At 33.9% G+C, this 13,314-nt stretch overlaps 1 protein-coding gene across 1 annotated transcript in view; it reads right to left on the bottom strand.

The window, feature by feature from the left end:
* The window catches only part of LOC123564729 (uncharacterized), a 42,486-nt gene that overhangs the window by 15,342 nt on the left and 13,830 nt on the right, over positions 1–13,314 (bottom strand). Inside the window, exons 3-8 of the mRNA XM_045358494.2 lie at positions 9,048–9,218; positions 7,845–7,911; positions 6,044–6,204; positions 5,217–5,384; positions 3,209–3,330; positions 1,982–2,162 (exon numbers count right to left, since the gene is read on the bottom strand). Of these exons, the coding sequence (XP_045214429.2) occupies positions 1,982–2,162; positions 3,209–3,330; positions 5,217–5,384; positions 6,044–6,204; positions 7,845–7,911; positions 9,048–9,218 (870 nt within the window). The remainder of the gene's footprint in view (positions 1–1,981; positions 2,163–3,208; positions 3,331–5,216; positions 5,385–6,043; positions 6,205–7,844; positions 7,912–9,047; positions 9,219–13,314) is intronic.

Below are 13,314 nucleotides of genomic sequence, written 5' to 3'. Positions count from 1 at the left end.
TGTATCGACCATATTCTTTGGAAAATACAAGAATTCACGGGACATTGTGCGAACATGTCAGAAAAATTATTCTTCATGAATTTTCTCTCTGGCTTGTCTGCACAGGTTATTAAATCTGGACGAGATTTTGAATGATATGTAAACTCTACTTTAGAGTTTGACACCATTTGTACATGGAAAAAGAAGTATGAAATATATATTTTTTTAATGCGCCACTGTTTTATCTAAAGTCAGCAAGCAAAATTCAACAAAAACATCTACAAATATGAAACATGCCACCTGAAAATTCTTGTTAGTCGGAAAGCGGTCAACCGCAAAACAAAATCTGACAAGAAATTACCATGTTACATCTGAATGGGACTCTGTATGAAGTGTTGAGTAAACTAGTTACATGTGTAATTGCAATATGTCCTAAATAGGAGCAAAATAATAACCAGACGTAAAAGTCCCTACAATATGGACATGTCCATTTATGCTGACAAGTATACGACTTTTCATTTAAATTCAATGGAAGCTGTAGGAGTAATATGGCAAAGGCCAACAGGCAATATCTTAGAAATTGATATTTGGATATGAAAATTCCGATGATGTCATCATATCCGCCATATGTTAATAATATACAATGCACATATATATGTTGTTATATGGGAAGTCCAAAACAAGGACCATACCTCAATGAAAATAATCGGACATCAAGTCAGGTCCATGTTGATTATGCAAACCAAATTTGTTTCAAATTCGATGAAAAATGTAGCATAAGTTGAGTAAAAAAGAAAGTGTGACGGACGAGCAATTCAAATTCTATATTAATCCCGGGGCTTCAACACCGGGGAATAAATTGTCAATAATATGATACAACAAGAAGGAGGGTACGGATTTCGTTACATAAAGTCTGTTGAGGGCACTTTTAAGCCTTTTTTTTATACTTTTTTCTCATAGATTGGAAGTTAAATAGGTATGCAAAGGTAGTCAATCTTTCCACAGATGAACAAAAGAATGTAGGGATAATACACTTTTTTGTGTCTTATAGTCTGCAGACGCCCGCGGGAATGTTTGTGACCTCGACCTTCGGTCTCGCTCACAAAAATATCCCAAGGGCTTCTGCAAGCGTTAATACACAAAACAAACGTGTATTGTCGCTATTCTTGCATAAAAACATAACACGACGACTAAATGAAGGGTTTTAACCGATATTTTAATCTCTTATTATTATAAACATGACATTACCATAAATTTACCAGATGTTAATGTGCGCAGAAATACATATACGTCCATTGGAAAGCATTTCAAAAATAAAAAAAAATCAGGTATTAACAGCACGTGAATTGCCTTGTTTGCACAAGCTTTTTCTCCCGTTAATACATGGACGAATCAAGTGAAAAAAGTAGTTTTTATGCAATGTGCATTAAAGTGCTATTTCTTTCCTATATTCCACCATAAGAAATTTACATACATGCATATATAAGCGAAAGAGGGTCATAAGACATTGTTTTATTATTTCGTTTTTCTTCCAAAAGTATAATGAAATATAAAGACCACGTTAAAAGAATAAAACCCTTCTGTAGATAAATTATACAAAGAAGGATTTATATGCTTTTTGAATATGTTTATTCTCCCTGCCAGTGAGAAGGGGGACAGACGTTACAGGTAAGTATTGCCGTAAAACTGAAAAAGAGAACTGAAGATATATGATTTTACAAAGCGTTCTAAAGACTAATTTTAAACGTGTAAAAGTACAAGTTTCAGCACAAACCAAATGGAAAAGCTACAATTTTAACGATTTGATAAAAGACATTGTGTCTGAAGTCATTCATCCTCGACCTCTGATTCATGTAGAGAAACTGATTATGGAGAATAGCTAAGTACTGATGCAGAATCCAGGAACACTGATTTTATTAACTGCCCATGCTACATAAATGAAAAATGAGATAAACCCACGAAAATATAGACTTCCAAAGATATTCATAAACAAATAACTAACCATCGGTAGCTGCGCCAGTAAGGTTTGTGAAGAAAAATGGTGGGTCGTTTGCAGGAGAGACTGATATTGACACGTCAGCAATTCCAGAAGTGTCGCTACATGTGAATGTTGAAAGGAGAACTTCCGAAAAGATGCATTCGGGTATAGAGGTAGAACTTGCAAGACCGCTGAGTTCTGGTGGCTGTTAATAAAAGAAGACATGATGATGTTTTTCACTAGAAAACAGACTTATGACAATATCACAAAGGTTTTAACTGAACTATACCAGTTCAGAGGTATGTTTATTGAAGTTTATTGAATGAAGCTCAATTTGACTTTGTTTTTTCACATGAATGTTATACATGTACATGAGCCGGAGGCTTTTTGAACAACAGACTTTAAAAAATAGATATCTAGTTAAAGTCAATAAATCTTTCACTGAAGGTTGTTCTTTCACTACAAAGTAAGATTTACATTTATCATCTTAAATATTACAAATTCGAAATGTAAAGTACAAAAAGGAATACTTCTCTAATTATAAAAAGAGTTATGTTTAATTTTTCACTGTACACTTTTATCAATGAGATATATAATTGTGCCAATGTAATTCTTTTTGTGTCTAAATTATTGTTTGAACTGTTTTAGATACAGAGGGACGGATATTTTGGTCAAAGTAATATTAATATTGCTCTCTCAAACTCGTTTTTTATAGTCGAGGAGTTAGGTGAATATATGATCATTGTATTTCCTTAGAAGTCAATTCGTTTCATATAAGTGCACAATTAACTTTTTCTTTCTTTTTGCTTTTGGTACTCGCTTCAGAAGTTTATATTTTAACGGTCAGTTGTTTGACTGGTAACTTGATAATTATTATCGGCTTCTTAATTATTCTATGACAGGTAGATTAAAACTATGAAAGTTTCGGGGTGATAATTCAATACTTTTCTATTTCTTTGAATGAATTAAGTGAGTGGTATAAATACATACAGAGATTTATTCTATGAAAGGGTTGTTAACCTTTAGACTTCTGGCGGTAAATGATTCTGCCTCTGCGACCAGCGCTGTCCAAAATTAGCTGTACTTCTGTACAGGCTGATCATGGTCTGCACTGTCTGTCAGTAAGTATTCAGTGAACACCCCTTCGAATAATAAATGGTACTGTCCAAAGTGAATGATGGACCAGTCCATTTAAGAAATTTAGCAAGGTAAAGGTTAAGCAAAGAGTGCATTTATACTTTTTCTACTTACTGTATTTATAATAGTAACAGTAACAGTGCCCGTCACAGTTTGCTCACAGAGATCTGTAGCGGTAATAGCCAAAGTTCTTGGCCCGCTCTCACCAGTCAACGAAGCCTTTACAATAACTGTTGCTTAAATACATACAAGAACATGAACAAATTAGTGTTACTGAAAATATATTCTTATTTTAGTATATATGAAACAACTTTTTACATAAAAATTTAGGATTCGTAATACATTATATTACATTATACATAATACATTAAATATATTACATCACAAATACATTCGAAGGACCTCCCATATTTTATTTACTATTTAAAACATAGGAACATGTTTATTATTTTGATTTTAACAACGCAAATAGATCACATTTTCCGTAGTACATTTTCAGCAATACGTCATTTGGGTGATTTGGTGTTACAGTTTACTCAAATAAGTAGAAAGAGTTACATTGCCAACAGAACTTTTCAATATTTGTTCTTTTTATATAACAGCTCGCAAACAATTGATGAACAGAATAAAAATTGCAAAAACGCAAAAAAAGAAAATTATTTGAAACTAGTGAGCCTTTTGGTTTTGCAAACATTAGAGTAGCGTAGTGTCAGATTAGGAAAACAACACCGAGCACATAACATGAGTGTAGCAACAATAGGCCGTAATCTTCTCTTCGTAGAACATGACGCCAGAACATGGTGTAGTTGAAGGTTTCGCAAAACTCGCAGTCTTCACCGATCTCTCATTTACATGATTAAAACTATGAAAATGAATACGTAGAATAAATGAGAAAATCGTCTTGGCCTTAAACTAAATCCTCATAATAAGATTGTTTCAATGACTGATTTTAACAATGACCAAATACAAAGGTAGTCTATTTTAGTTTGATTCATCATAAAAAAACAATTAAACATATCAGAAGACTGAAAAGTTACCTTATATACAAGTGAGAAACCAAGTGGATATATTGCGAGAACTATGAACGTTGTTCTAAGCGTTAGTTTACCCAAATTAATGCGACATAGATACGCATGCGTAAAACGTATTGACTAAGTTTAAACTTAAGGTAGTTCTCCACGTTCGGATCGAAATCATTTCTACAATGTAGAATCTGATTAAACGCACGCTAATTTTAAGACATTATTTTGAATTCTTAACATGTGAGATGTTTTAATATCATATTTTAACTTTAGAAAGATAGTAACAGTGCCATTGTAATAAATTTACACACAGGTCGTCATTAATTCATAAAATTATTTTCATTTCCGCACGCCTCAGGCTTTATTCTACGTTTTCTGGATAAATGACGTTACGCCATCACGTCCGGTTTATCAAGGTAGTTCTGCACGTTTGGATCGATTTCTTTTCTACAATGTAGAATTTGATTCAACTCTGATTTTTCAAAACTTCAGAATATACCTAAAAAATCAGCAAATAAAAAAGATAGGATCGTGTGCTTGATGTTTTGCTAGACTGATTTTAAAAAAATTAGACCGCACGTATTTTTTCATAATGGAAGTCTATGGGAAAATCATAACTTTCATAACATTTTCGCGAATAGAAATTTCTCTACAAAGTAGAATTTAATGAATCTTCCCACAGTTGTAAATAAACATATGGTCTATAATGTGGTAAAATAAAATGTATAGGTCCGTGTGCTTAATTTTGAGATAACTGAGCATGCTTAAAGTGGACCGCACTTTTCACGCAAATTTTAAGACATTATTTTGAATTTTTAATGTGTCAGATGTTTTAATATCATATTTTAACTTCAGAAAGACAGTAACAGTGCCATTGTCATACATTTACTTATAGGTTGCTATTAATTCAAAAAAATGATTTTCATTTCCGTACTCCGAACCTAGGTTTTATTTCACGTTTTCCGAATAAATGACGTTACGCCATCACTTTCGGTTTATCAAACGTGAAGAACTATCTTAATTTTATAAAAAAAATGAATAATTTACCGTGATAAAAACTTAAGTTCGTTAGCTAAATTTCAATTGTTTTGCATTCTTACCCGTTCCATCGCCGTTGTCAATTATATCAAACAATGTGTCTGACACCGCCAGTTCAAGCTCGTCCGCATTATCGATGTCTGTAAATGTTACTGTTCCCACGGGATCATTTACAGCAGCCCCATTGTCTATGGAACCGACATCTGTCCCGGAGAAAGTTGGATACGTGGCTGAATGATAAATGTTTATACCAACTGTAAGGGTTTATATCATTGTAAAAGGAACCATGAGCAGTACATACATCTGCAGACTCTGAAATTATCTCATTATTTATTTTAAAATAAACAACTTTGGAAGCAAATGTGTGGGATATTAAATATAGCAGCATTTAAATAAATAGCCATGAAATAACGAAATAAACTCTCTACAAGTGTAGATGGGTTCTAATTTGTAATTTAACATCTGGACAGCCTGCTTTTCTACACTATTTGCAATCTCTATACAGATTAATAAAGAACTTACTACAATATTTTCTCTTTATTTTGTGACACCCTCCTCACCTTCTACTTATTTTCTGCTCTACTGGATGCCTCTTTCACAGATTTTGGACTTATAATAAACGTGCTACATTTATAATTTAGCAACGTTTGACATGCCATATTTGACTACGAAAAAAATAAAAGTTGTATTTTCTTCGCCTCACCTTATAAATTTCTTCTTTCTTAACTTGATATGTCAATAGGTTTACTTGTTATTTTCGAATTTAAAAGTTTGAATAAATAAAAACCATATTGTACAATACAGTCACATTTTAAGGTCTATTATAAGTTCAATGTGTTGTAGAAACATATCTTTTTACCTATATCAAATCTATTCCAGTCACACTTACATGCTACAACTTCAGCGCCTATTCCCCATTCCATGGTTGCTGACGTTTCAGCAGACCAGTTTTCATCTGTAGCGGTATTTACGCCAGCTGCAGCTTGATACCGGCCAGTGACTCTATTTCCACCATCCTTATAACCAACTACTTCAGTCCCAGCGGCATACCTGAAATGAATGCTAACTGTTTAAAGTTCAATAAAAGTGTGCCTTTTACGCTTAAAGAACTACATGTATACCATAATTGTATACATCCCCTGTTGCCATTGCCAAATGATTGTTAAAGATATCCAATGCTCATCTTAAAGTTGAATAATTTATCTTTAGATATTTACTTCAAATGTTTAAAACCCTTAACGGATGTATTTTACTTTACTAAATATATATGTAGTATCAGCTGATTGTTAATTCAAAGCCCTGAAAGAACTGATATCCAGTGCTTATTGATTGATTTTTCAGGGGTAGGTCTAGGGTTCGACTTTCCTAGAATTTGGCACCACTTATGCTGTTACAAATCAAAACGCCGTCTCTCCATGTTGTTAACCAATCAAAGCTTACGGAATTTCATTCATACGTGTTGCGTTACGAGTAGAATTTTAGCTATGCGCGAGAATGGATTCATGTAGAAAAACTGATACAAAAGATAGAGTGAGCGGAGCGATTCCGAATATTTCGAATGTGAATATAAAGTTCATAATTATTCTAGAATCCGTTGCTGCTTGCTTTTGTTGTTTAAAACGGTAGTCCTTAGTTGCTCACACACTAACACAATACCAAGGATACGTCTAGAATATTTGTGTAATGCGGTCACATAGAAACTCAAACGACACGAAATTGAAACTTGGTAGTTGATTGAGAGCTAATGCCAGTTGCTAAAGCTCCGGCTAAAAACAGCCAGTATTTCAGTGGTAGCTAGTATACATTTATACAGTGTTTACAGTGTATTCTATTTCAAACCAAATGCAGTAACTCATACACATAAACTTCTTATATTCATATAAACGATATAAAGTAATTGTTCATGATTTTAGACATGTAATTTGGATTTAATATACCTTAAAATAAAGCTTGTAAATTGAAATATAATTAATCTTAAACGTGTAAACTACAAGTGATATTTTAAGGATTAATGCTACAGCTGTTGTATGACCTCTTTTATGTGTTTAGGTTCGATAGTTGCATTGAATGCATTTTCAACGGTATCCAAATATCTAACTAACTTGCATTTTCATTGATAAAGTAAACGATATGTGTTATAAACTTAAAATGAAGTTTATAGCTGTTGTATATAAGGATCTTACATGCCTGCCTGTGTAAGACGGGATTTTCCCTACCCGAGGGACAGTGTGGAATGGAAAACCGAGCGTTAGCGAGGTTTTTTATCCAAACTGTCCCGAGGGTTGGGAAAAACAGCTGTCTTAACAGGCAGACATGTTAGATCATTTTTCTCGCCTATCACGTTCAAAATCGATCGTGGAGACAAATAGATTTGGGTATTTCCTGACATTATCTTTATAGTTTATGACGTCACAATAGTGCCAGTACAATGTGACGTCACCTTAGTGCGCGCTAATTTAGACAAGGTTTTCCCTAGGGGAGAAGGAATATCTATCCCCGGCGAGTGCTCAGACAAATGTATACTTTCCCCGCTAGGTAGGCAAGAATAAACTTATCTTCCGGTGTCACTAGACATAAGTTGATGAAATCTCCCGGCGGCGTCAGGTTTAAGCCGAAGGAACGAACCGACATACCACTTTGTCAATCTTACGGAGTCATCAAGTAAAAGTCGAAGGAATGAATCAACTCACCATCCTATACAATCGTTTGGCTTCACAAGATACCTAATCGCAGGAGTAAATTCCACATCTTCATCTTCTATAAAGTAAAGTCAAAAGCTCATGATCAAAAGACATGTAGACAGTTGTAAACACCCTTAAAATTCATCTTTCCAGCAAGAAAATCAATAAGGGCACAGGAAGGGAAATATCTAGAACAAAAACAAATTGTGAAACACAAAATTAAGTAAGTTTTTTTCACTTTTGTGTTCAAAGACTTACTGGCGAAGGATAAAATAAACTGAACTGTAATGAAAATATACATATTATTACGAAGTTAAGAATTATCATTAACGACACAGTCATGGTTTAGCGATAAATTTGGGTAAATTTGATATAATTTTGACTAATGAAATCCTATATATAAAAACAGTGGTGGTATTAAAGCGTATGTGTCATTCTACTTTTGAGTATTAAGTATCATTTATGTTATTTGCCTTTGATCCGATATACTTTATTGTGAACTAACTCTCTCTGTAACTAACAATTGGCATGTATGTCTTTTCTTTGCCACGATGATGTTGATCTTAAAGTATGTGAACTGTTTACAATAGTATATACTTCACAGTATAAAATTTGTACCATATGCTGTGTCTTTTGTCTTTTGAGTATCATGCTGATCTTGTGTTTCGTTTCGACACGATCAATATTTGAGCCGCATCATGTGAAAAACCAACATAGTGCATTTGCAACCAGTGCGGATCCAGACCAGCCTTCGCATCCACGCAGTCTGGTCAGGATTCATACTGTTCGCTTACGGTTTCTCTAATTGCAGTAGGGTTTGGAAGCGATAAGTATGGAATCTGACTGTTCTGGATCCATTCTGGTCGCAAATGCACTAAGTTGGTTTTCTCATGGTGCGGCTCATTTTGATTAATAACGACAATTACATATGGTTATCATTTATTACTCATGTTCCCGTGATATATTTGTTTCTGAAAAAATATTTTAAAAAATACACTTCGTACAAATATTGCCTTTAGATTTGTCATACAGTATATTTCGGTTTGTAAAACGCATGGATTTGTAATTCAAAACTATCTATTATTATGCTAATAGGGCTCGCTAAATTATAAACGAGCGATAAATGTAAATTGTATATACTTATTTTCCGATTTCAAGCTAGATGTCAGATAATACGATTTCAACCGTCTAAATCCATATCACGATTTTTACCTGATGTGGCAGTATGTGCAGTCGAGCTGATAAGTCGATAGGATCCGGAGATAGTAGGTCGCCATACCTGTAACTGAACATTTCCGGCAGCGAACGATCTATAACGCCACTCGGATATCAAACCACAACAGTCAAAACTATAATCTCCTTCACATACGAGAAAATAAGTATCTGAAAAAAAAGTAAGTCCATGTGTGCTGCAATTGTTTTCACTCGATTCTCATTCACGATAAAATCGACCACAAACCGCAAATTAAGGGCATGGTGTTTTATCGGTAACACGCTTGGCTGTCAATATAGAGATCCGGGTTTTGAATCCCGGTCCAGACACTTGAATTTTCTGAGATACTCTTCAGGCTAACTAATTAAGAGGCAATTACTTGTTCTTCCCAGAAAAAAACGGCTACCGGTGCTAGGCACCAGACACATTACTGAACGTGACTGTTGATTTGCACAAAGCTAGGCTATGTTAGACTATGTTAATGTTAATATATATATATCCGTATCTCAAGGATTTTTCTCTCTCTGTTCTGAGGGCTTTCTCTCGCTCTGTCCCTCTTCGCTCTGTGCCTGTTCTGGTAAATGATGCATTTAGCACTCTGAGTGATTGCCCTTTTACGTAAAGCGACATTGAACGTATTTGTCATGAAAAGTGCGCTAAATGAATCTGGTACAATATATAGAGGATATTTGTTTGTTTTGACTGAATATGGAATATATCTCACCGAGAAGCGAGAAAATTTCAAATATTTTCACGAGCGCCTATACCGTTGAAAATGTGAAAGTTTTCTCACTTCGCGGTGAGATACATTCCATATTCACGAAAAACAAACAAATTTTCTTTTTATTTTAGGCTTAATTACGTTGAGATGTGCATTTTGCAACAAATTTTAGTCTCAGCGCGGGAAAAGACGCGCGTAAACAGACATGACGTCAGACGTGTTGTGACGTTAGAAAGACGCACACAACATAAAGTTCCATTTTATTTCTTTTTTATTTTTTGCTGTATAACGTTATAAAATTCTCATTAAGTAAAATAATTTGAATCGGGAAATATACTATAAAGAACAAAGTGCGACTACAAATTTCATCCTGTTTTAAGCAAATAATTTAAAATTTGTACACAATATACAAGTAGATCGGCATTTACAGTGAGTGATATGCAATGAGTGACATGGATTATATCTCACTGATAAAACACAGTATTTCATCAGTTAGCATAAAAATAAAGTATAATATGTTTTACAGTTTGATTTTATAACTTTGCTAAATTCTTAAACAGAAGTAGAGGATCTATGTATTTGCTCTATTAGTTAAAATCCAGTTAAAAGCAGCAAGTTTATGATCGTCCTCGTGAGAAAAAATGTGTCATGAGGACAGGAGCGTATTGATGTACAGGCAGAGCGCTTCACCCGAAGGTCGCAGGTCAGAGTCCTGATGAGGGTGGACTATTACCAAGGTATGAGTTCTTGTATGAAGATCGAGGATAGTTTTATCAATATTCAATAAATACCTGGTAAAATGCTCTCAATTTTTATTTATCCTACCCTCATACAAGATATAGCACAAAATCGGCCTGCCTAATAAACTTTGCTTTATTTAGTAAGTGTCAAGGTATCACTTTTGTGGGAACTTTTGAAATCACATATTTTATCAAAATTTTTGCATTGAAACTGTCAGCATTTTATTCGAAATGTTTGAACTTAGAAAATGAGTGGTCAAATAATAGGATTTTATCTAGAAACAAAAAAGTCATTGCTATTTTTCACTTTTACAGCACTTCAGCCGGAAATTTTGAAAATACTTTTTTTTTAATTTTCACTGAAACCATTATCATTGTATTGGAAAAGACATCACATCTGCACGCTGTTCCTCTTTCCAACGACTTTTCCCCCATTTTTCTGGGCAGGTACGATAAATAGAATATTAGATTACTGTCTGAAAAAAGTAACTTATTAGGCTACGAAAAAAATATAAGGCTCGGCAGCGAGCCTCGCCTAATATATCTTTTTCGACTCGCCTAATAGATTTAAATTTATCAGACAGTAACCTAATATTCTCTATATAAATCATCAAAAATAAACGAAACTGCTACTTACTGTAGACTAGAAAATACTTAGTTAATATGTCAAGATTATACTTAATAAATTACAAGTAAATGGCAGTCTCCATGGCAATGTCATGTGACGTCATCCGACCCAATTTTGTCTCTTTTTCTAATTCCATGTGTCAAATCATTACTTCATTTTATCTAAGTTTCAAGCTACCTTTTCTTGATGTGAAGTGTAAGCATTACGCCATTAAAGTCAAGTTATAAATTTGACATCATTGAAATGTTTGGCAGGCATACTGTGTTGGTCACCGCTTGAAACTTAGTGATGAAAGGAGACATGAGAGATTACATATTGTGTTTTGAATCGAAGATTAAGAAAGAGAAGAAAAGGAAGTTTTCTGTTGCAACAGACAATGCCCTGAAGAAAACAAAACTTTATTAGATGGACAGGACGCTTATAAGTGGTCAGGAGAACATTGCTGACGACTCGTGGTACAGACATGAAAAATAAAGTTCAGTTACGTGTTCCTTGATACGGCATCACAGTTCAGTGTACTAATTCTTTAATACGACAGGAATATCATATGAACAGTATTTGTGTATTCGTAGGAAGGTATGAAAATGCATTTAATGGCGATAAACATTGAACCAATGGTAATCATGAGCTGTATTGATTAATTGCATGTCATATGACAGTGTCCTAATGACGTTGGGCGCTTTGGAGGTAGAGACGTTGCCAAGGAGACAAGACATTAATAGGTTCATATCCGTCATAGTTTTCAATTTTGGCATTTAATGGGACCAGAAATAAAGAAATGAGCATATTTTCCGGGTATTTATTGTACACCCCTCGAACATCCTTAATTAACGTAATTCATGACCTGGCGAAAAATACCAGTCAGTTTATCACACGAGTACCAATGAATAGTTACAATTTTGTAAAAAAAATCTATTATCGCATTGCTTCATGTATTATCATATTAACATTATTGGCCCTTAGGGTCATTATCGATAATGGCCCTGTCGTTAGCGCGGGAAATTAACGTCCGTAAACAAAATGACGTCATGACGTTTCATGCAGGCAAGACAATTAATAGTTTAATTTTAGTTTTATTTTCTGAAGCGTAACTTCGTGTATTTTTCATCAATAACACTTATTTTCAGTCCTAAGCTTTTCTGTAACCACACAAAAAAGTAAAATGAAAACTAAAGTCTGTCCCACCTATCTGGTTAACATCATTTTTAAAATTATGATATGCGTTATGATGCCCTAAAATATGTTTTTATATAGCACAGATCCATATCTCTAGGCACTTTTTTCATTTTTCAAAAAAAAAAAATTTGAAGTTGATATGTTCAATTTTGTATTTTTCTCCATAGACCGTAATGCTAAATGACGTCGCGTCGCTTCTTGTATATAAACAATATGGCGGCGCCCTGTAATACATTTTTTAGGGGACAACTCAAAATTATCGACGTTTAAATGTATTAGAAAATAAAACTCGGGCCGAGTTCACTCTGTATTGCTAAAAAAGTCTCACTGTTGTTGTATGAATTCAAATAAATGTTATCAATAAAAGATGATACGGGGAACAATTGGCATGTTTCACTTCCAGTGTTACAGAGTAATTTAAACATATTTTTGATGTTTGAGTATTAATCGTTAGTAGATCAAAATGTTTTAAGAGCATCCCAAAATTTGGGTCGATTTTAAGATTAATGTTACCCGTAAAGCAGAAAAAGGTAGAATATCTTACCCTTTCTCATGCCCAGCTTAATTTCCCCTCGTGCGTATCTGGATCGCCAGCATTTGCGTTATGAATTGTTTTTATTTCTTAAAAATACTTAAATATAACTTGCCTAGATCTACCTGCATATTAATAAAAAGACATATCTTAGATGATAGCGCTTTGAACATTCTCATGAACAGATTACGGACAAGATTCCCGATTTCCGGGATAAACCAATTGACATAGTGGAAGAAACACTGGTATTTATAGTTCCGAATTTAATAGCGGATATCAGTTACTTGATATTTTTATCATGAAGTTTGGCTTGATAACTTTGTCATTTAATCTTTTTTTTTATAAAATTCTAAAATAAATACTGAATACACAAATCGTCGGCCGGCGTCAAAAATCTCGTTTCTTAACTTTTAGGATATACAAAGCAATCCTTTTTTCATGACAACACATGCTTTAAGTAAAATAGCAT

Source organism: Mercenaria mercenaria, unplaced genomic scaffold (assembly GCF_021730395.1).
Source record: "Mercenaria mercenaria strain notata unplaced genomic scaffold, MADL_Memer_1 contig_5013, whole genome shotgun sequence".
NCBI lineage: Eukaryota > Metazoa > Mollusca > Bivalvia > Venerida > Veneridae > Mercenaria > Mercenaria mercenaria.
Note: the sequence above shows the minus strand (reverse complement) of the source record. Positions and strands in the feature narration are given on the sequence as shown.